Source organism: Sinohyriopsis cumingii, chromosome 13 (assembly GCF_028554795.1).
Source record: "Sinohyriopsis cumingii isolate HCF-2022 chromosome 13, ASM2855479v2, whole genome shotgun sequence".
Taxonomy (NCBI): Eukaryota; Metazoa; Mollusca; class Bivalvia; order Unionida; family Unionidae; genus Sinohyriopsis; species Sinohyriopsis cumingii.
The window spans coordinates 56173296-56198712 of NC_142973.1; the positions used below are offsets into that span (position 1 = coordinate 56173296).

A 25417-nucleotide genomic window follows, 5' to 3' on the forward strand; every position below is an offset into this window, starting at 1 on the left:
TTACGGTTTCCAGAATCAAATCCGAAATTAATATTAGAATAATCCACGAATAAAGTTTTTGCAGTAGTAATATTGAAATGTTCTAATGATTCCAAGTTATTATCCCGACGAAGAATTCAAGATGGAAGGTTATGACGTATGTTGTAGCCTGTACTGTTTTGACGTCTACAGTTCCTTGTAGACGCATAATTTATGAATACAATAATATTTCCAGAGAAACTAATTAATCCTTTAGAGATCAAATAATTTGGAGAAAAATTAACTAATAACTCAAAAACTAAAAAGTTCATTTCTGTCACAACAGAAGAAAACAACTTGACATCAAGTGTTTAAAATCTCATGACTCCCTCTCTAAACATCACTTTTAATACTAAGTATTTCGCAATTTCGGAAATGCCTAATTGCGAAATATATTGCGAAATAGAGGATGACGTGATCATGTTTACATGTAAAAGTCACATAGCTCCTGCATGTCCTTGATAAAAACCAATCATTTTACTCCTAGAAAAAGTTGTTTACTTGACCCTCAATCAAGGCCAGGAACTAACCAAAAATAGAAACAAATGTTTCTATTATTAGGTATCTAAGTTAAATTTCAGGTCAAACTGAATTTTCTGGAAAAAATCAATTCCTAGTAAACAAAATTATATTATAATGACATGTAAAGAAAATAAAATGATTCCAAAACCCACAAACAATTAAATCAAATCAAATGCAACTTAAATCAAATATAAATTAAATCAAATATATGTAACCATATGACTACCTGTTTGAAAGCTAGATTGCCTGCCTGTCCGAAAGCGAGTATGTCTGATGTCCGAAAGCGAAAATGCCTGTCTCTCCGTAAGCGAGTATGTCTGCCTGTACATATATCTTCGTCACTACATATAATTTTGTTTGAGTATTTCTGTCTTCGTCATCATCTCTTCAAGGCTTTAATTTCCATAGTCACACGGCATGTCTGTATTTTGATTTCTGTTCTTGTTTCTGGTTTCATGTTGTAAGTATCTGTGTCCGAAAATGTGCTAGCAATTCTTTATTTTGCAGGCTCTGACGTTTGTTCACTTCATTGATCTACTCCCTCCCCTCCCCAGTATATTTACTGCCTATTAATCTCTGTAAAAGGGATGATAATGTGCAATGATGCATCAGTAATATAGATTATTGTATCAATCTGATGTGACTGACGGTGATTTCGAGGGGAAACGTGTCAAAAATAGCAGGGTACTAAAAAATGTTCCTCCTGGGCCATGTTTATGTCTGTGACCGTTTGTTTATCTTTCTGTTTGTGCGTCATAGACAAATTTACTCTGGAAAGAATGATTTCGCTAAATAAATCCTGAATGTGTGGCAAAAATGTAATTCTTAAAATTTATAAAAATATGTTGTTTTTTTTATAGTTGTTGCACGTATAATATAAAATGTAAAAATTCATCATGTTATTGCCAGGTAATTTCGTCTTGCAAGCGGTTGCTCACCGCTATTTTATACAATGATTTTGCATTTTTGTGATATAAGTTTGAAGACTTATTCAGTAAAATACAGCGAACGGTGATTTACTGCAAACTCGTTCCCATGACCTATAATCAAGTCTGCTTGAAACTGCACGCCTCGACTGACTCCTGATATGCAATTTGCATTCATGCAGATTTATAATAATAAAACAGACAGCACTAAAAACAAAATCGTATCCTTATAAATTTAAGCATTCAAAATGAAAATCATACAAAATTTACAAACACAGTAAATTGGTTATAGCTGATGTTTAAAATCACCTTAATGGAACTGTAATTGAGTGAGTCGAATTCGGTCACCCTCTAGATACTTTGCATAATGCACTGCTTCTTATCAGTAAATCGCTGTTCGCTTTTAAGCTATACCGATTTAGTTTGTTCGTCAGCTTGTAAACTTGATGACCGTGTATTTTTGTTCCCCAGGAGCGCGAGAAGACTGAGAACGAGAAGATGGAGATGCGAGCTAGGGTGGAGGAGGAGATCAAGATGCTTCAGCAGAACCTGACCAGACTGCAGCAGGTACAAGGTTTATTATTATTATTTTTCACCCCAGCATCCTTTAAAAATACTTTCAGGATTTTGTGATACCTTTTGTCTGTCATTCCATCCGTTGGTCTGTCCGTTGTTACATCTCTTTTGAAACTGCAGGGTGGAATTTCAGTAAAATTGTATAGGTATATCATTCGTTTAGAAACCTTCTGAGAGAGGGCCGTCATTGTCGGCTACCGTTCCTTGTGTTCCTTGAAAGGTTAAAGGTAAAATATTAAAAGCATTGTGCGTAAGATGTCATTCTAAATTTGCTAAATTTATTAAATGCTAAATATGCAATCACTGCTGGAAGACTTATCACATTTGTGATGAGTTTTGCGTTATGGCTGTGTGCAATACCAAAAACTTACAAAAATGGTACTAACAGCTGCCTCGCTAGGGCCCGTTAAGAGTGTTAGGACTGGTCGGCCTGGTATCAGGATAATGTGACTGGGTAGGACATCATGCTACATGTCTGCCATACTGCAGACATCGTAGTGATAGGACTGATTTTTTTTAAAGCTGCGTTAAAAATCCTAACCACACATACACTGCTTATGCATGTATCGCAAGTATGATTAAAACTGCTTTCCACCCCTACCCCAGGGTTTCTGACAGAACGATAAATTGGAAATTAATATTATTTAATGTTTTACACCAGCAGCAGAGAGTGCGAATCCCACAAAGTATTTCGCTTAACAGAGCCTTTTATCGAGAACATTTTAGATAGAGTGATTCTTTTCACAAAATAAACCCTCCAGTCAGAAAACATGATAAAATAGGCTTTCTCTGCTGACTTGAAGGGTTATCTCATGAAAATATCTACCTATACAACTATTTCTGCTAATACAAGGGTCTATCTTGCGAAAACACTCGGTGGTGTTCCGCCCTCTCTGCTGCTCTGTCTTACCCCTGGAAAATATCCTGGCAGGGTTTGCCTGTCGTCGCCGTTTCTGCTGCTGTCTAGTTAAAAATTGTATCTAATCCAACTCGATATCTTGTCCTGGGGTCATGTAAATTTATCGTTACAAATCCATGTGGTTTGGACTGAGCACGACTAAAGAAATTTCTGAATTTATTTATATCCATGTCGCCGCTGCACCAAGTCTTATGTATATTTCGTAACGTGTGTGTGTCGACTCCGTTAAACACCGCAAGAATATTACAGTTATCTCTGATCACTTTTGGTATTTGTGTATATCGCTGTGTTACATAAATCACATCAGTGTTTTTATGTCTGCCGCGTGAGAATATCCTGGCAGGGTTTGTCTGTTTGTCTAACATCACATCATCGTACACGACTAAATTATTTACACTTCCATCAATGTCATCAATACTCGGCGCTTTATTGATATCAGTGATAAATTCAACGACGTCTTTATCGTCCTCACTTATAACTTTTGCACTTTCGTTAAAATCATTTATTACGTCTTAGTACCACTGATCGTCCACAGACGGAGCTATCAAATACAATTTATCCCACTTCATCCACTTCATTGTGGGTCGGTGGTTCTTCCCGGGGTTTTCCAGGGTTCTTCCTCCACCAATTATACTGGCCGCCATGTATAGCCTATCTTGTGCTGGAAAATGGCGTTAAACCATACAACAACAACAACAACAATCATCCACTTCATTATTCAATTAAGTAACAACTGCGTCTTACCGCTCCCAGAGGACCTATAATAATCATTCGAATTGAGTTTGGTAGCACCGAGTTATGTTTGATTGGCTCTCGTCGTTTTGTAGCAGAAAAGTCAGTGATCTCCATTAGATATATTATAAAATAATATGGATTTATATTGTGTGAAATGTAGAGCACGTACCCCAACTGCGGACATCACAACCACTACAACAGAAAATAATCGACAAGCGCTTACAGGCAAGTGTGAACGTTGCGGTACAAAAAAGTTCAAATTTATTCCGTCGAGTAAAAAAAAAGGTGATATCGCAGCTAAGTTAACAAAGTTACCAGGAGCTCCATGGGCTAAATACCCAGGAGAAAAACATCTCCCAGGATATAATTACTGTGGTCCTGGAACCCGACTTGATATCAGACTTGATTCCTTAGATCAGCCCAATCCAGGTGAGTATTCGATAAATGCTATTGATAAGGCGTGTCATGCGCATGATGTAGCTTACCGAAGTAAGGATTTGCAACAGCGCCATCTCGCGGATGTGAAATTAATTCACGCGTTAAATGCCATCACTGATAAATCTTTCAAAGAAAAGTTAGCTAGCTGGTTAATAAAATCTGCAATGAAATCGAAACTTGTATTAGGTGCTGGTAATTAATTATAATGGAGTCAATTTATTATTCCCCAAGAGGATACTGGAGAGGTAGCGCAGCAATTAGTAAACTCGCTGAAGCAGCAAAGTTACGCGAGTTACAGCTAAAAATTGGTTATCCCGATAGGCAATATGGCAAATTTACCAACCGCGTCCTAAACAAATTCACTTTGCACATTTTGATGTTAGTGTACCAAATGAAGTTCATCAAGCTGATATATTATTTCTGCCACATGATACTATTAAAATCCGAAGACGTCAAAACACATATAGGTACGCGTTAACTGTAGTTGATGTTGCAAGTAGATACAAAGATGCGGAGCCGTTAGCGACTAAAACAGCATCCGAGGTTGCTTCTGCGTTTGAACGAATTTATCAACGAGGACCTCTGCGATGGTCAAATCTATTACAAGTTGATCCTGACAAAGAATTTCAAGGTGCAGTATCATCGCTGATGAAGCAACATAACGTCACCATCAGACGAGGGCATACTGAAATTCATCGTGATCAGACAATTGTTGAGCGATTTAATCGAACACTTGCTGAGCGGTTATTTTGATATCAGTACCAAACTGAGTTCTGCGGTCGATATGATATGATTGCTTCACTGACCGTCAACGATACCAGTATTCTGCTGTCAAGTATATATTGCAATAACACTATTGGTGACCAACGCTTTTCACTAAAGTGTCTGCCAAACCAAACATAACACGGATGAAGCTTTTCAGCGAATTCAAACGAAGTCACACGAGCAAATCCTGTCAGGGGAAAATCGGGGAAAGGACCGTTTATAGCAACTCGTGTCATCGAGTTCGTGGGATGTCCAAATCGTTTAAAGTATTCGCGGTACTCGCCATCCCGAGAAAGTTTCCCGGGTAGCACGCAGTCATATCCACGGAAATCATATCCCGGTAGTCATACCGGGTATTCCACAGCCAGCCGTGTCCATACTCGACACAACTTAATTGTATATCCGAGAGAAACTCACTTCGAGTTGGTCTCCACGAATTTCTTTCTCTTGCGGTGTAAGCGGCAACACTCGAAACTGTAAAACAATTAGGTAATAACTGCTTAGTGTTTTCTTCGATTTTCGCATATTTCTCTGCGAGTTTTTTCATTTGTTTTTGCAGAGATTCCGTCCGGTATAATTCACCGTTGAGTTTTACAAATTGATCATATTCGCCATCTTCGGAACTTTTAAACAACCACATGGACACAGGGTCGGTTTTACTTATCTGTCTAATAAAATCAAATATGTTCCCGCGATAATATTTCACAACACGATCCCGCGGAAATATCGTAACTGCGTTAGTCCAAGCATGAGCGTTATGATCAATGATATTTATTGGAGCCCCGTATCGATTATATTTCGATTTGTATAATACTTCATCTGTTATCGTTGTTACGGTTATGGGAAATCTTAATGCTTTTTCTAGCTCGGCGACATCGTTTATTGACGCTCCTGTGTGTTTCACACGCTCAGCCCACGCTGTTATCTTGGACTGTCTTAACGCAGTCAGACCGTTTCCCCGCATCGCATTTTTAAAATGTTCCATTACTCGCTCGGCTACACAATTCAGCCCCGATGACATAGTCATCGTCGAAGTCGTCCTCATCGGCGTGAGTTTATAAATTTTTGGTTTTTTTATCGGATAGATTCCATAAATGACTGCGGTCACAGGATGCGCTCGAGCGTAATATGGTTTATCAATCCCAGTCAGCGCTCCTGGTTTGGAATGTTTACTTAACAGAATGGTCTTTCCACTAGCAAGGATAGGGTCGAGTTTGTCACGGATAATCCAAGTATCGGAATCTGCTTGCACAATAAATTTTATTCTGAAAAAATATTTCCGATTATCAAGATAATCAATAATTGTTTTTGCTCGTGCATCATTCATTGTAGCATCAACAACTTCGTCAACGACACCTTCGGTGTTGCGTATAATTTTGAATGTAGAAAACGTGTGAGATGCGCCGTCGTCGCGGAATTCTTTTTTGGCATTCCTGATAATATCAAACAGATCAGTCAGGGATTGTCGTCGCGAGTCAGGGGTTAGTCTGTCAAGATCGAATCTTCCAGTGCCAATGGCAGATAATCTTTCAAACTCCTCCATATTATATTTAAGACAAATATTTAAATAAGAAATATTATATATAAAATGAACCGGTGCAAGTGGCTTGGTACAAAATCATCAACTCGCTGTAATAAATCCTGCAGAGGTGAATTCTGTGGACAACATTCCCAAAGCGTTCGAAGGGGGAGTTTAGGACCAATACCGTGCCTGCGATGTGGTGTTGGGGTCAGGAGTAAAACACAGTTATGTGCGGGTTGCGGAGGAAAACAATACCGCGAACTCAAAACGATATTAAAACAAAAAAAAAAAAATAACGATACCGCGTTGAAATCCGAGCGTGATTATTTAACTAAATTTTCAGACAAATTATAAATTAGACAGATATTTTTATATAAATGAGCCAAGAATTTGTCCCACATCCAACCATTAAAAATTATGAAGCATGTCGCGAGGGAATAGTCAGACATTGCAGATTGAAAAAACAGTTGGTGTTGTTAATAATTCTGGTTATTTAATGTTTACTGTTGGGAAAAAGAAGTATTATAATCATAGGTTCGTGCACGAGTGTTTCCATGGAGAGGTCAAAGACGGTCTTGTGATTGATCACATTGATGGACAAAGACTTAATAATAATTTATCCAATCTAAGGGCTGTCACACAAAGCCAAAATTGTAGGGCTGGTAATACTGGCCGTGGCAATAAGAGCGCCAAGAGAGTTGTATCATAAATTTAGATACGAATGAAGAAATAATATTCCCATCTATAAACTCAGCTGGCAAGTATTTTGATATTTGTGTAACCTCAGTACGAAAAGTCGCAGAAAAAATATACAAATCCGCTGTCAAAAAATATAATAATCAGAAAATTGTTTTTCATTATCACTAAAATCTGAGGATTTTTAATGTAAAAAACGGAGATAACTCCGTTAAGTATATATCATGCAATTAGTTCCCTGCCTTTCTCAATGTGCAATACTCTTTGAGATGTCATTGTGTGTAAATTTATTCAGCGGGGGCAGAGCGGTATATTATTTTTCTTACAGCCAATTGAGTAACACTTCCGCGTTCACAGGTATTTTTCAATTTAAATCCAGTTCAGAACTTAAATTCAGTGTTTAAAATTCAATTCAGAATTTGTTAACTGTCTGTTACCACTACAGAGGTAAATCGTTTACATATCACAGAGGTAACACAACGAACAGACGGTTTTCTGTGTACAAGGAAGTAAATAACTTCTCCTTATCCTTAACAAAGTCAAGAATGATTTTATCCTTGACAAAAGCGTAATTGTCTATTTATCTTTTTTTTTGCAGATAAAATATTTATTTTATTACACTTGTTCGGGGTTATGGTTCATCTGTATTTTCCACACGATCATATTTAAGAAAAAAACAAATAAAACATTTTAAACAAGTCACGCCCAAGCTATTTTTGAACTTCCAAGTATCAGTCAACTTATATACGATACGATCTTATTAGAAGACGGAGTCTTCGAAGTTCAACAGCAATCAATACCATCTCGTCATATCCGCTCATGGCGGATGCTTTTTGCGTCATGCAGGGGTTGATTTTGAGGGGATGGTATACCCGCTGTTAGTGTAGAAAATGACTCCGGTAGGATAAGTACTGTAAATACTATATGTCTGTACCGTCCTACTGTAAATAGTGTAAATACTATATGTCTGTACCGTTCTAGGATAATTTATATATACTCGTTGAATCACATGGGATTGTAAATAGTGTAAATACAATGCTGTAAATATGCTTTTATATGTACTGTGCCGTCCATACTGTAAATACTGTATGTTGTCCTGTCCTTAGTTACTACTATATCCTATTGTAGGCTTGCTAAAATGCGGTGGCAATTTAGGAGCTTTACAAATGTAAATACTATATGTTGTGTTGTCCCTGTATAAACCCGCTAGCATATTATTTGATAAGCTAGAGGTTCACATGGGGAATGTCTCGTCGCTTGCAAACACACCCTCTCTGGCTCTCTAGACTGTTATTTGACAGGTTAGGGGCTCACATGGGGGGGGGGTCGTGTTTCCGCTCCTGAGTTTGGTAGCCTATCATATGATAAGCTAGACACTCAAGGAGATGTGGTGTCTATTTTTTTCTTTTAAATATAAAAAATATATATAAATATGAATTACGAAAATATCAATAATGTAATTGTTGCTATTAAAAAATTAGAAGAGCGCGGATTTAATATATCACTAAATTCTGAAACAATTATGCCTGATTTTGAATCATTACATGAAGCTAAATGTGCAGGGCGTTATATTCTTCCTGCTCAGTATCGATCCATAAAAAAAATTCAAAATAATTTGTATAAATCGCTGGCTACAGTAGAAGAAGCACAAATAAATGAATTTGTGTCATTGTCTCGTGCAATTGAAAAGATTAGGTTGGCATTGGCGGCCGAGTATGAAATGAAAAATATAATAAATACTCGGGTTAGAAAATTGAAAAATTGTATGTCCGCTGACAAAGTCAACGACGAAGTCACTGACAAAGTCAATGACGACGAGGAAGTAAATATCTCACCTTGATATACTTGGAAGTGAAATCGAAAGTAAAAAAAATATATCACTATTTTTTACTTCCCCTTGACAAAGTCAAGGATGAAATCACCGAGATGAAATCAGCCCGATAAGTTGGTCGGGTTCAATGCAGGAGTGTGCATAATTGAGAATTTGATCTCTGTCGCACACTATTGTGGTAATATGCTCGCGTCTGAGACTATCCAACTGTTGCTGTGTTAATAAAAAATCTTCGTCTCCGTATTCGTCAATAATGAATTTAACGTTAATTTCTTCTTGTGCAAATGCATCCCTAACTGCTTGCTCGAGTGCTTGTTTGTCATACACGAAAACATCTGTGTGGTGGTAAATATTTGAGATTTATATAAATCTAATCTGATCTAAGATCTAAATACGCTTATATATTCGAGGATTTGATGTATACTGCAATGCGCGATCACAATATGATCTTTTGTTAGTCGCTTTAGTTGCGCATCAGTCAGTATAAAATCGTCATTACCGTATACATCAACAATTATTTTTTCCAGGGTAACTTTTCCTCCGTTGACAGCTTTATCAAGAAGTTCTTTATCATGTATGAAACATTTCACGCGGTGATACATTATATAATACTTGCTTGATTAAGTGTGCAATATATTTTTTTTGCAGATTTCTGTGATTTTTACTAGTAAACTCCCCTATGAAATTAGCAAATTGGACGATTTCTGTGATTTGTACTAGTAAATACCCCTATGAAATTAGCAAATCGGACGATTTCTGTGATTTTTACTAGTAATTACCCTATAAATTTCAGTGAATTTGTCAGTCTTGCAGAAAATATATATATAAAAAAAATACTGGAAAATCCCGAAAATCGAAGATTTTTAGGATTTCACCAGGAGACTAATATGTAGTGTTTCATTCCGTAAATCAAGAGGATTCCCACGCTGGTCTCTCAGCGCGAAATTTATTCTGGTCAGCCATGGATTATGATATCGCAGATAGACCGGATTGATCGGCTCTTGCACAATCAGAAATCCAGGTGGTTCTTTCGGAGTAAATGAATAAAGAATAAATCCTTGCTGGGCTTGATTTGATACTGTTGTGTCTGTGCTGTAACTGCCATCAATGACATCACACACAAGATTGACCGCGACCACTTCAGTTATATTCACGATGCCCGGGGATACATGCCTGCCTTGCCCGGTTGGGCTGTTGTTGTGTTTGAGGATAGTTGGCTCCGGTAGTGATCGCCTGTGTTGTGCAAGTATGTCGTCGAAGGACTCATTGATGAGGTCGGTGAAAGATTTTCTTAGTTCGGGTACGTTATACCCAGGAAATTTAAAATCTACCAACGTGTCTTCGGTAAGTGAATATGCAGCTAGAAATTGTTCTTTATACCTGTTTACGCCGTCATCATGATCAATTATCGCATGAACGATTCGATTATTTATATACTTCATGTCGGCGTCAAGTTGATTTAATACTTCAATCCGTGCAATAATTTCACTGCGTGAACTTGCTATATAAAAAAGATGTTCTTGGAAGAGCCGCCGTAGCTGCGCTAGTTGTTTTTGATGTTCCTGAGTAATTGTTTGAAACCAACCATTAATAATACCCAATTCAACAGAAATACTGCCAGATGGAAGAAATCCGGTACCTGTTGCCGGAAAGTAAAAAACCCATACGATATGGTCGCGACTGATAATTCAAATTTGCTACCTGCATTTGCTGTTTTTATAAGATCCAAACCTTGCTTGTATACCGGGGTAAGTTCATGATACGACTGCGCTGCGGTGACATAGTCAGATTTTTAGGTTCAACCGGTATTGGTTGTACCGGTGGCGGATTTTCAGGCCATCCTAGCACGGTTCTGATTGAGATGTTGTATATATCCACGGCGTAGTCTGGGGTGCTTATTTCGATCGCGGACGACAGCGTTGGCTCATGAACAGTTATTTCTATTTTGGATTCCTTCACGGTGATATTTTTTATTCGACGTTGTAATTCCTCATTGATTTCTTCGATTTGATAAGACCCGGTTTGTAACCCAATGACGTTCCAGTCTGGCGTACCATCGGGTTTCTTTTTATATGCAAACACAAACGAATAATTTGCCGACAATCCACCGAACGACGCTGGTCTGATATTGGGCCAACTGTGATATATTCGTAATTGTGCTAACGCGATTTCGCTTGCTGGAATCGCAGTTGAAAAATTAATACTGAATTTTGGTTTAGTTGAGGTTACTGTTAGCAGAGAGGTTCGCGACGGACTTGTATTTGCGACTATTTGATGAAGTAGCGACTCTGTCATTATTTATCTGCTGTTGTTTCAAATCAAAATTTTTGGTGTAATCCCCGTACATCTTGGCCATTTGCGCGAATTCGGAATCTGATATGATTGTGTCGTCGAGACTAGACGATATCAACGATGACAATTTCATATACGCGCTTGTGACATCGATGTTTAATTTTTCATACTCGTGTAATTTCGTTGACGAGCACGAGGATATTTTCTTCGCGATGATATTGGTAACTCCTGCAATTGTTGTAGATGTTGAAACTGCAACTGTGATCGCGACTGCAGTTGTTACTGGTGTTAGCGCAGCCAATAATATCCCCGTGGACGCAACTACCGCGGATACCGAATACACTATTGTATCTAACATGGTTACACGTCGACGATATTTTTTTATCTTTATCGTGCATGTGTCAATGATGGTTTTTAACTCTGAATGCCATTTTTGCACCTGATTGTATCTGTATTGTTGCGTCGTTGAGGCCATTTTATTATTTTACGCAGTAACTAATTGAGGCGTTTCAGCTACAAATTCCAAACACCACCAGTAAGATGTTGCGGTTAATTTCTTGTCGGCGTATTCCAGTATAAATGTTTCTTCGGTTCCGCTATTTAATATGATAGTCACAACCCCGGAATACTTATCGGTGGAATGTCTCCAGGGATATGTTGTGAAGATTTCAAATTTAGCGGCACTGAACACAGACAGTCTATACACTCCAGTGGCTGTTGCTGTATATTTGATAGTATTATTTTGTCGAGACCATGTTGCAAATCCAGATGATACCGTGTATACTATGTTGGTGATATGCCCGGGAGTAACTCCAGTGGGGACTTTAATCAAATTGGTTTTGTTAACGATATCAGGAATTCCCGCCACGATATCCTGCTGTGTTGTTTTGATCGTGTCAATGTTGTTCTTGATATCAATGAGTTTTATGTCGATGACGGGAGGAGTTCCAAAGAACTTATCCGTGGCATCATCGGTTTTTTGAAAGTTTCTACGAAGTCTTGTGAACGCGTTTACATGAACATCATACTGACTCAGCCCGCAACGTTGTTAGTTTACCGTCAATGGCGTTAACATATTGTTTGTTTGCGGCATCTTCCGACGATGTTGGATCCGCTAACATAGTTATTTTGTTACCGCTGAGATTGAGTTCACCTGTCATTGTATCACCGGTCTTCGCTACACGTTCCCCTGCAGCTTTCTGCGTATCATCTCGCAACGCCGCGATTGATATCAGCGAATCTCAGATTTTTCCGCTATCAGTGAACACAGGGATGTTACCCGGAGTAGCTCCAATAATTACCCTACGAATTATTTCATGCCATTTGATATCGCTGGTTTTGAGTTTTCCATGTCGGTCCTGAAAAATAACAACCTCATCTGGGTCTATCCCGGTTAACGTTAAAAGATTATCGATTTCATCTTTGGTTGCATATTTTGATAAATCCACGTCGGCGCGTTTTTTTGTCTTTGTTTCGATGAGAGATCTTCCATAAATATCAACCATTATTTGATAGGAAACTGTTTAAATCGACCCATGGTATACTCGTGCACGACTTTGTGAGGTGGTTTGGTTGACGCTGATATCGCATCAAGAACATTCAATACCTCACGGCCACATATCGGAGGATCGGTCAGTGTTTGAGTGAGTAGCGTTGAGTACCAAACCTTTGTCGTTGACGCGGGGACGTTATTTGTATATCGGAGAAATTCAACTGGCGGTGCTAACCCATACGAATCAAAATAGATAATTCCACGTGGATCGATCGCGTAAGCAACCCAGTGAGTTCCTGGACCATTGCTGTTATCAAGATTAATAATTCCCGTTTCTGGATTATTTGGTTGTTGTGGTAATTGATCTCGCATAAAGACGCCTCTGAAATTTTTTATATTTAATTGTTTAACAGCATCGAGCAAATCAAAATTGGACAACGGTGAAATACTTCGTATTTTCAAAACCGTTTTGGGTACCATGATGGTGGAGTTCCTGGAAGTCTTAGCCCTCGTTCCTTTTTTGTATCCTTTCCCTGTGGCTTTCATTAGTGCCATTCCAGCAGCGGTTCCAACAGCTCCTAACGCGGCAGCTTTGGCGACAGCTGGGGCAGCAGCAGCTATCAACGCTGGTATTGCTGCGAGAAGAGGAAATATACCGCGGGTTTTAACTATATCTTTGACCGCGGCTGGAGAGAAATCAAGTTGAGTTCCAGTTTTCGCTTACTTTGCTTTATTGAAATGTTTTAGTTGGGTTTTAGTTAATGATAGTTTGTTTGGACCACCATTAGCGATTTGATCGTGTTTTAGTGTTATTTTTGTCCCACATGTGCTTGCGTTCTTCGATTGTAATTTTTTCACCTGACAAGGAGTCAGAGTGACATTAACGTGACTGTATGACATTTTATTTAATACGAGATTGATCTAATTGTTTAAACGTTGCTGCTAGCAATGCTATATATTTTCGGAAAATATTACATATTTTCCACTGGTGCATCAACGACCCTCATTCGACCACTAATACCTTCAAGCAACATTGCTTTATCAGAAAGTATAACAGCGATTGCTCTGTAATCCCCGTGAACACCTGCCGCACCAACAGGATCAGGAACTGGTAACTCGCCGACACGAGCTCGGAAGTGAATATCAACAACAGACTGCTTGGACAAATCAAGATGCTCCAGCGAAAAGTAATAAATCACATACAAACTTGTGAAATCAAGTTGTGATATTTGTGTGCCAGTATCTATATTTAGGTTGCGCGCGAGGAATGTCAGCCAACGATGATATGCGCGCGCCACATGGTTATTTCTGTAACTCATTGATATATCTTCAGATGGTTCTTGCTGGCCGTTTATTCTCAGCGAAACCTCAGTAACATTAAGTTTGTCAAATATCATATGTGACTTTAGTTGATTATTTGACCGGGAAACATCCTGCAGCGCAATAAAGATATGTCGCGGCGCAGAAACCCCCTGTTGTGATGCTATATGCCAAGTAAATACATCCCTGACTGGACTTGAGATGGTGTCTGTGGTTATTGTTAGCCATGACATCAATGATTTACCACCTTGATTCATAAAAGAAAGCAGTCGCGGATCTTCTGTGACCGATGGAGTTAGCACTGGCATCCACAGTGAAAGTTTTGTTAATGCTACCATACTAGCATCAGCAGCACCAGCTCCTCGCCAGATCGCATCATTGTCGTGGCCTTTTCTGTGAAGCATAATTGTGTGCTTAGCTCCAAAGATGACCTTTCGGTAATCTCTGCAAAATCCAAAGATGTGATTGAGTGGAATCGCGCATGAGAAATTTCTGGTATTTCCTGACAGCGTTGCTCGGCGTGTTGCAAATCCCAAGTTGTAAGTCGCGCTGATATTTTTTATAACTTCAAAGGCAGCGCCTGGTTTAGCTTCGTATTCAGGACCATCAGCAATTGGCTGTGGATCAGATGCAGTATTCTGTGGTGTTCGTAATTTAGTATACTGAATATGATCAGCGCGGTCAGTAATATCCTTGGCAAACATCATTGATGGACCAGATGATCTTGTAAAGTCGTCAGAATATCTCGCCAGACCAATTATTGTTGTGGCAACATCGAGGTCGTTTTGAATTATTTCGATGTTTTTCCCATCAATCATGTATGCGGCGCTATCAAACAACGCCATGATTCCATTGTTGACAAAACCAACTCTGTCATTGGCGCCGTAGTTGGTGCCATCCTTCTTTGTAAGATTGCCTTCTACTTCAATAAACGCCTCAGCTGGCAAGAAATATCTGCTTGTATCATGAACTTGAAGTTCAATACGCCCCCGTTGATTTGGATCTCGTGCATCATAGGAATAAAATTAATAATCACGCACCGATCTGTCTCGCTCGACCGGCTCATCTATATTGAATGCTGTATCGGATATCACTTTGAACATTTTATACTACTGCGTGTGATTTCAAATGGATGATACCGCTATTAAATTTGCTGTAATATTTTTTTGCACGTCGGATTCCATCGCAGCTAGTTTTTGATTTGCAGCTTGATTTATTATTTTACTAACATTCGCTGGCATGGTTTCGGTGGTTGGTAATTTCACCGGTTTGCGTCTCATCAGTCGCGCTAGTCTTTCTTTGATTGCCGAGAGTGCCTTGCCAGCAGCACAAACAATTGCACCAGGAGCTTTTTCACCAACAATATTAATGGCTTTCATAGATAGCTGTTTTGCAAGAGGACCCAACTTTGGCGCTAATCCTGCAAATAATCGCTGAGCTGTATCGCCAAGTCCATCTCCGTAAGTTGCTCTGTAAATTGGTAATCGTGAGTTTACTGCTCTGACCTGTGTGTCCATTATATATGACCATGTTATGCTATTGTCATGTGTCTAATCGCGGTGACCCTAGCCACGGTGATCTTAATCACTGTCAACGAGCTCATCAACGAGTTCTTGATACACATGAGCATCCATGATGCCACCTTGAAATAATCTTCGACAAATATCAGAGGCCTCATTTGTTATTTCCGGCACGTCTTCCTCCGATGAGAACTTCTAGCCGAGACATATCACTGAAAATATTATCAGGGCAAGGAATTCCAAAACCACTGCCAGTGGGTGGTGGCTGAGATTTTTTACTCTTCTCCTCCTCCTGTTTACCAAGCTCTTCAAGTAATTGTTCAGTAGATTCATCCAGTTCAGGATTAGCAAAAGCTACCCCCGAAACATCAGATGTTGGCGACGGAGATGGATCGGGCGCATCTGCATGTGGCATTGTTATCCACTGTGATGGTTTCTTGGGTCTTCCTCGTTTTTTTTTCTCTGTCTGTTGCAACGGCGCAGGAAGTGAAAGGTTTATTTCAGGCTGTCGCACAGGGGAAGGTTGACGTTGTTTTGCTTGTTGTTTTTGCGCTTGTGTTATTTTTTTTTCTTGTTGTTTTTGCTCTCGTATTATTTTTTGCTGTTCTCGTTTTTCCGCCAGTTGCTGTTGACGCGTTATTTATTGCTGTTTTTGCTGTTCTTGTCGTTCTTTATTGTAGTCGCTTATTCCATTAGCAAAAAATGGATAACCAACATCTGTTTTGTCTATGGTGTAGTCGTTTGTAGCTATTTTATACAACCAATCACCCCAAGTATCTTTTTTTGCACTTTTAACATACTCGGGTTTTAAATATTGATCTCGTCGCTGAAAATTTTCGGCAGCAAACCTACCAAAATCATAACTACTATGGGCATCTGTCAAGGAAAATTCCTCAATTCGCTTTATACCCTCGGGGGTAAATCTCGATTTGAGATCAATTATTTTTCGTCTAGCAGGTTGCAGCGCGGATTCTTCTCGCAATACTTGAATAAGACTTTTTCCTTCTTCTGGCCCTCCAATAGCAATTAAAACCTTTTCAGTGATTGTAGTAACAGGCTTAAATAATTCCTTTGCTTCAGTTGAGTATTCAACTTGTGCTTGTTGTTGTAATTGCACATCCTTTTTAAACTTTTCCTTCACTGGGGTATATTTTTTAAGTGCTTCTGCTCGCTCCCTATACAACCTGGCTGTGTAAGATTCTGAGTGTACCATTATTTGGTATAAGTAATTTTTAATTTATATCCTCGAGTTGGATTAGATACAATTTTTAACTAGACAGCAGCAGAAACGGCGACGACAGGCAAACCCTGCCAGGATATTTTCCAGGGGTAAGACAGAGCAGCAGAGAGGGCGGAACACCACCGAGTGTTTTCGCAAGATAGACCCTTGTATTAGCAGAAATAGTTGTATAGGTAGATATTTTCATGAGATAACCCTTCAAGTCAGCAGAGAAAGCCTATTTTATCATGTTTTCTGACTGGAGGGTTTATTTTGTGAAAAGAATCACTCTATCTAAAATGTTCTCGATAGAAGGCTCTGTTAAGCGAAATACTTTGTGGGATTCGCCCTCTCTGCTACACCACAAAAAAAACAGTATTCATGGATTGCTTCTTTTGACTGATTTTGAAAAAATCATTTGGCTCGGTTGAAATGCCATGTATGTATTGTTTTCAATTTTGATGAACCGATGATAAATTGAATACAACTTTTTTCTTGAGGCATCAAATGTCGTGTAATTATTAATGATCAAATTTCCATTTTGTTTGGTATAGAAATAGGATGTAGATTAGGAGATCCACTCTCTCCATACATTTGTATCGTGTGCAGAGGTTTTAGTCCACATGTTTGGAAAAAAAATGAAACCTAGAAAATCCAATAAAACAAGATTTCAATTCTTCACTTAAATTAAAAATTTGACAAATTAGATGTCCAAAAAGTAGACCAAAGTGCCCGAGTTATCGAAAAATCACCCATTTGAAACGCACAAATGTGTAAGGTTGTTTTGTCGCCTCTTAATATCCCATCACAAATTAGAGACGTAAAATATAATTATGGGCATTTACTACTTTTCACCTCACTTGAAAACTCAATAAAATACGCTTATTAAAATATTGTATTTTAGAAACAATTATTGGAAATATTGTTTATTATTTGCGATTTTTTTTCGTACTAAAAATTTATAGAAAATATTTTTTACTTCATTCAGCTCACGATTTGTCAATCGTAATTTTTATAATGTATCAACTTAATATGTGAATTTGAAGGAAAAAAAACGAATGAAAGGATTATGTTGATGGGGTCACAAGTGTTTTCCCCATCTGTCGTTCGTTTTGTTTTCAACTTTTAAATGTCTTTGCAATAAACACTTATTTATTTAGACCAACCAAATCTCTAACTTTATATATGATCTACTTAGTTGGATACTTATCTGGAAGCAGTTTTTCCTGGTCTGGTTCCATATCAGTACAGTAAAAGCGGCAGGTAATACAAATATGGCCGCGCCTTTTAAAGCCGTAGGGATATGGTAAAAATGCTGACTGGCAGGCCAGGCGCAGTACGGCCTAAGCTTTCAGAGCCGACGTACCATGCAAGTGCCCGCGACGTGTGTATTATAAAATGTAGTCTCAGATTTCTTCTTACAAGTGTATAGCGATATACTTACAGCCTAAATTATAATCTGTAATATTATGCACCTTAAAATGTTTATTTCTCAAGGGTACATTCGATATCCAGGTTACTCTCAGTAGTACCATGATTTGTTTGTAGTCTGATCAATGAGAGATAAAAAAAAGTCTGAAATATAATACATTGTGAGACGGTGCACGTAAACGACAATTCAAATTGCTAATCACTGGTTTAAATAGAGTGCACCATAAATGATTTTGACAATATGCACCAATAATGGGGTTGATTTCAGATGTTGTATATTGTTAGATTCGCAGCATACCTTGCTACGTCACTGCTTTAAATCATTTGTGCATCGTCAACATACTTGAAAACAGTAAGTTTATTTTTAAAATGAACACAAAAGGATATCCCAAATTGCTATTACGGTTCAAATACATTTCCTTCCACATATGTTCAATGATTTTTGTTCAATGTGATTGTATAAGTAGCCCATGGAATGTGTTTCACATATGGCGATCTCCCTGACGTAGGAAACAGAGCATGGAACAAACATTCGACCTTGGAAATTCTAACTGTTCACCCTTAAACAGTACAGAAACTAGGCTATCATATGTACATTAATATCAGGTACCTTTTGTGATACGCTTATACTTGTTTTATTTTTGTTTTTGCTGATGGTAACTTTTGCCGAAATTAAAATATATATATATATATATATATATATATATATATATATATATATATATATATATATATATATATATATATATATATATATATATATATATATATATATTTTACTGACTGTTTCAAATTTGCTAAAATAAAACCACTTATCCGTTGATCGAATTCACATAAACTTCTCTATTCCGAAAATACCCAATCTTAGGTATTTCAGTCATTATCTGGACATTTTGACATTATATATCAAATACGATCTTCAAATTTTGTTGGACAGGAGGGTCCCGAAGCAAGGAATAAGGAGATAGAAGAACAGCTATTGGCTCTCAGAGGAAAGGTAGAAGAGATGACCTTTGCTAACCGGCAACTAAAGAGCGAGTTGACCGACGCACAGACGAACCTAGCTCTACTTAAAAGCGAGCTGGCAGCTACACAACAGGCACACAAAGAAAAGATACACGAATTCAACTTGTAAGTATGTGTAAACATTGTTTTTTATGCCTATACTAGTATGTTATAGCAATGATAGAGCTTTATATGAAAGCCAAAAATATTTAAACGGAGCTGGTTTCGAAATCCAAAAACATGTCAGAGCAATAATCATGTATTGACGCATGATATATTGGTCGTATCTTGTCATTAATTTAAAATGTGTATGATTAACCTTTTTGCGGAATGAATGCTACTGACAAATTGTTCATTAGGATATGATATTTTTTTTTTCATTCTAAATGTCACCCTTCCTGGTGTTTTATTGCAGGGAAAAACAAGCCAACGCAGACTATCAGAGGGACCACGAAAATCTGACTCGCCAGTTAGAGCTACTCCAGTAAGTACTTTTCCCGAGACGATTATGATTAAAGCCATTCATAACATAAGGAAATAGTTGTTCATATGTATCTTTACTTCTCTTTTTGTGCTTTATGAGAGAGAGAGAGAGAGAGAGAGAGAGAGAATCCCTGAAAATGTTGTTCATACGTGTATTAAAATTCGTGAATGGAAGAAGGTGAATAGATAGTCCAATTTTATATCTAAGTTAAATTTTCGACCAGGAAATAAGATTCCTGAAGAAGAAAAAAAGATTTTTGGTTGCTATGTATGATAAAATGCTACAGTCCAAATATCTAGACTGCTAACTTTGTTTACATTTAGTGATGCCAATAAGAAGCTGCATGACACAAACGACGATCTTCGCGAGGCCCTGGACACGTCGAGACGGGCATCACCTTTACGACAGATGTCTCTAGGGGTGAGTAGTACTTGAAAACTCTTGCACCTTATTGAAAGTCCAGTCTTGTTCTTTAGAGCTCAAATATTTTTATTCCATTTTTTGAACTTTTATTAACTGTCCTCTCTATTCTTTTCTCATTTAACTGGAAACAAGCATGTTCATGTGGAAATAACTTAAATATTTTAAATATCAAACGGTATTCTCCTCACTCTGAGTGAGTGTGTGCGTGCGCGCGTGTGTGTGTGCGTGTGTGTGTGTACGAGATCTACATTTACAAACCGATCAACGTTCAAATGGCGGTTTAACTAGATAAGGACTTGATATTTAGTGTATCAAATATTCTACGCATTTGACTTTGCTATGTTCTAACTTTTTTCTCAGTCTGGAACCAGCACTATTCACAGTCTTCCCAGTGACCGACGAGGATCGGTAATGAGCGAGTACTTCCAACATGGAGCTGTGTAAGTAAAATATTAAAATGTGAGCATAATTTATTTATTTTGAGCCTCATCTCTGTCATCCTAACACAAAGCAAAACGTTTCACGTCATTTACGCTCTACGTACATTATGCCATACGTTCAACGTATTTTATAATTTTTTTTAAAGAAAAGAATTCGACTGGTTAAACAGTTCTGTTTTGTTTGGCTTGGCGTGAGGTTTAACGGCACATCAACACATGCAAGATTATTTGACCGGCTTGGTCTCAACATGATTCGAACCACGCTCCTCTGGCCGCGAGTCCGGCATTCTAACCACTGAGCCAACGCCGTTAAAACAGATAAGAACATGCGATGCCTCTAATCCCGATATGATATTTGGTTTGAAATACAATATTAACTTGTAAGTTTGAACGACTGTTTTGTTTTTATCCAAGACTCGTGTACTCGTATTATATTTAACATTGAAATATAGACTCTGTATATGGTTATATGAATAACTATGTTAATCGTGTGATTAACACCACCTGCTTTTCTTTCGATCAACTTGTATGTGTTGGTCTTTAATATTGCAGATAGCTGTATGTTCAATTACAGTAAGCTTCAAATGTCTAATGGTACTTTCGCTTTCAATTTTTGTCGAAATCCAACAGATCTAATGTTTCATGTGTTCACAGCGCGCGACCTCGGACTCTATTATTATCGACGTCGTCTTTAGCCGAGGAAGATGGCGATAGTTCTACGTGGCCTGAGAGCATGATGGGAAACCGACGGCCCGTACAAGTGAAGGTACTACACCAAGACACCTGCGAGGATGACAGTGTTGTAGATGATATCGGTTTGTTAAAATTTATTTAGACACATTTAACAATTAATATAAATGTTTCAAAGTCAAAGTTACGGTCAAAAAGCATAACAGTGGTGTATACACAGGGGCGGATTAAGGCTCACTGGTGCCCTAAGCATTGACAAATCTTGGTGCCCCCCCCCCCTTTCCACGTACACCTGGGAAGATAACCCTAGGGTGCATCATGATCAAGAAACAGAACATTATGATCAATTTGCACTAGTTTTATCAATTTTTTTTACAAATCTTCATTCGTTTTTTTCTTTTCACCCTTTTCTCAACTTTGTGGTGCCCCCTTTGGCCCTGGTGCCCTAAGCACGTGATTAGTCTGCTTAATGGTTAATACGCCCCTGTGTATACACCGATATATATTCTACTCGGCTGTCTTAATAATGGGCAGAAAAAAGAGATAGATAAATATATAAAAAAAATAGGAAAAAGAGACAAGCTAAAAAATATACTCCTTTCTCTCATTGTTTTGATTATTTTTGACAGTGGTAGTACTTCATGTTAACATGCTTAATTAAGGGCAAATATTAGTAATTGAAACTTCATCCACTTCGCAGACAGCGGTCATTCTACGCTCCGTGAAGGTTACGATCAAGACCACGAAAATCATGTAAGTGACGTAGAAGTCGACAGACGTTTTCCTAACAGACGGTTGAGGCGATTTAAACCCGGCCAGATCCTGCAGTCTGAGGTACATATTTAAACGTGTCTTTCACATAATTGCATACCTTGAAGAAAAATATTAAATGACACTTGTTAGGAATAAATTTATTTTGAATATTATCTTAATCAAATTGCATTAATTTAATACATACCATGATGTATATGCACCTTTCACCGTTTTATCAGAAACGAATAATGCATTGGTAGCCCCAGCGTCTGGTGTGTCAGATTCTTTATTTAGAGCACTGGTCCCACCTTGACGATTTTGATAACAAACGTATTTTTCTCTCTAGAAAGTATGTATTTTAGCTCTTTTCTCAGAAGAATTTTGTATGCCCAACTTTGACAATAATAGAAATTGTACATGCATTGTTACATTTACCCATCTGTCCGTCACACCTTGGTTAAATTTTACGTTAAGTCAGTTTTTGGGGAACTTTGGAGGGGCATCCGTAGTCACGAAAGTAATTCTATCTCTTCGTATTTCATTGGCCCATGACCAGATAGGTCACAGTCACCTACTCACCCGAATAGAACGGTATGACTATAGATAACTTGAAAGCAGACTTTACGATTGCATGTGACGAGAGGAGACTACCTAAAGAACCAAAATAAACCTCTTCTCAATATTGATAAGTTGACACCGTTAAATGGCAATAGTGGAACTTTTTTATTCAACTTTTAGCTTGTAGAGTTCCTTTTTTAACGAGAAAAGACTAGCTTTCACCAAATAAAAAATAACCGAAATTTTGTACACGTATACATGCATAAAATGTACTTTCTATAGCCAACATCGCATATCAAGAAAATCAACAATGCATACACCTACAACCGACAGGAAAACATTTTCAGAGAGAGAGAGACATAACAGTTTATTTGTTTGTCTTGTCTATGTTTTGTATTTACCTTTGTAAAAGACTCATTAAGAGTCGAAAGCGCTCAGGCTAGTTAGATACTAATTTTGCACTATTCGTTGTCAGTTTATTCCATTTATCTTAATCAATCCCTGACACACGTGATTCCTTGCTGAACTTTCAAGAAAACATACTCTATCATTGTTCTTAACTCTCATCATTGTAACTCCGTTGTACAGGAGCAGGACTCCCATGATGAGATAGAGACGGAAACAGAGAGCCACGGCGACATGCAGATGGAATACAAAATGTATCGCGGGTTAGAACATCGCCGTCCTGGATCTAGCAGTAGTCGGTCGTCTTCTCGCAGCTCGAGATCTCGTGAAGGACGAGACTCCGTGTTCGGAAGATCAGTAAAAAGGCAGTCAACTTTAAGTCAAGATGTACGTAAGCAATATCAATTCCTTAAGGTGCATTTGGTTTGTGGTTTAAAAGCCATTTTAAAAAATTATCCAACGCAAATTTTGGATCGCTGAAATTATTTTTCTTTGGGAATTTAAAAACAAATATGTATATCAACATTTATTTAATTTATTACACTTCAAAAGGGCATTTGTACCACAGTTATTAAAGATCCTCCCCCAGCCGAAGTTGGAATTGTCGGAACCATTTGTTGACAGTTTTTGAAGAAAATTCACTTCTTACAGGTCTAAACTGACAGGAGATTTGAAGAAAGCAGCAGGTATACATCAAACCACTACTCTTCATGCATAAAGATTTCTCGCTACGCCGTTTGTAGATAAAACACAAGGAACCTGACTCAGTTCTTGCGAGAACTACTAGATCATGCAGATATGTCTACACTCTACAGTGTATTTTCCAGTACAACTAATTAAAAGTACTCTAACTTATTTTTGTTAACTTGCGTATGTTTTATTATATTATATTATTATATTAGTCTGCTGCCAGCCGGATGTCTAAAGAGCCAGACCGGATGTTCAAGGTGGTGTTAGCTGGAGATGCCGCTGTGGGTAAAACCAGTCTCATCATGCGTCTGTGTAAGGGAAAGTTCGTCAGCAATCTCAGTTCTACCCTAGGTAGGTGTCTTGAAGCGTTCGTTTCTTTTATTTTTCTCTCTGCTTATCTTTCATTTTCAAAGTGATTGAAACGGATTGTTTTATAGACCGATGTCCACTTCGTAAAAGTGTTTGTTTTTCCTGTATTTTTCTCATCAGTGGTTAATTTTCATACAAACTTACAATCTTTTGTTTTGTTCCAATACATTTCTCATTTATTATCATAGGACAAGCATTTGTAATTGTTCCAATTTTTTTCTTCTAATGTCTACCCATTTGTGAATTAGTCAGATGAAACACACAAACAGTTAAAAATACAGCAATGCATGGTACCTTAATCGATAAAACTCTCCCCAAAACAAATGAAATATTTTTCTTTCAGTTCTCTTAAAGTAACAAAGAAGAAAAATAACCATTTTACGATTTTACCCGTCATTGCAAAACTTGTTTTTCATTACAGTCCATAATAATATACGGTCTTTCGTGTGTCTCTGCCTTTATATGCCCGGTTTTCGTAAACACACACACACACACACACACACACACACACACACACACACACACACACACATATATATATATATATATATATATATATATATATATATATATATATATATATATATATATATATATATGACAATTATTTTCTGTTTTCTTTATAAATGTAGATATGAACTGAATTATGATAGATATGCTGTCTTAGGAACAGAAAACTGATTGAATATTTTCAGATACAGACTATACAAGTAAAACACGAATCCATATATATTCTAAATACAGGCTTTATATCAAAGAACGTTATTTTATCACATGAAGGTAACAATTTTCTTGAATATAATACAGACAAACAGAAGTTAAAAAATTACGAAATTCACATACGATTATGAAAATAGATCGAACTTGCAAATTTATTTTTATTTCTATCAATCCTGATGAAGAGTGCACCAAAGTCATGTGAACTTGATCCAATTCCAACATCACTGCTGCTTGAGTGCTTAGATCCAGTATTGCCTTCACTAACTGATGTTATTAATACCTCTCTCTCATCCGGGGAATTCCCATCATTTTTCAAAACCGCCATTGTAAAGCCTCTGCTGAAGAAACCAACACTAGACCATAACGATTTAAAGAACTACCGCCCAGTTTCTAATCTCCCATTCATATAAAAAATCTTAGAAAAGGTTGTTCTATCCCAGCTTGTATCTCATCTGAATTCAAACATTTTTTTTTTCTTCTTCTAATTTCATGGTGTTTATTTTTGTAATCATATCATTATATGTTATTTTTTATCTTATAGGTGTTGTCTAATGTTGTAAAGCGCTTAGAGCTTCTAAAGATTAGGCGCTATACAAAGTCCTCATTATTATTATTATTATTATTATTATTATTATTATTATTATTATCATTATTATTT

General features: G+C 37.6%; 1 protein-coding gene across 4 annotated transcripts in view; it reads left to right on the forward strand.

The window, feature by feature from the left end:
- The window catches only part of LOC149785619 (ras and EF-hand domain-containing protein-like), a 104783-nt gene that overhangs the window by 73548 nt on the left and 5818 nt on the right, over positions 1 to 25417 (forward strand). For all 4 annotated transcript variants that reach the window (XM_089979438.1, XM_089979439.1, XM_089979436.1 and 1 more), the window contains 9 exons: positions 1938 to 2033; positions 19160 to 19353; positions 19643 to 19711; positions 20035 to 20131; positions 20495 to 20574; positions 21229 to 21389; positions 21965 to 22098; positions 23164 to 23367; positions 23883 to 24021. In XM_089979438.1, coding sequence (XP_089835564.1) covers positions 1938 to 2033; positions 19160 to 19353; positions 19643 to 19711; positions 20035 to 20131; positions 20495 to 20574; positions 21229 to 21389; positions 21965 to 22098; positions 23164 to 23367; positions 23883 to 24021 — 1174 coding nt within the window. The remainder of the gene's footprint in view (positions 1 to 1937; positions 2034 to 19159; positions 19354 to 19642; positions 19712 to 20034; positions 20132 to 20494; positions 20575 to 21228; positions 21390 to 21964; positions 22099 to 23163; positions 23368 to 23882; positions 24022 to 25417) is intronic.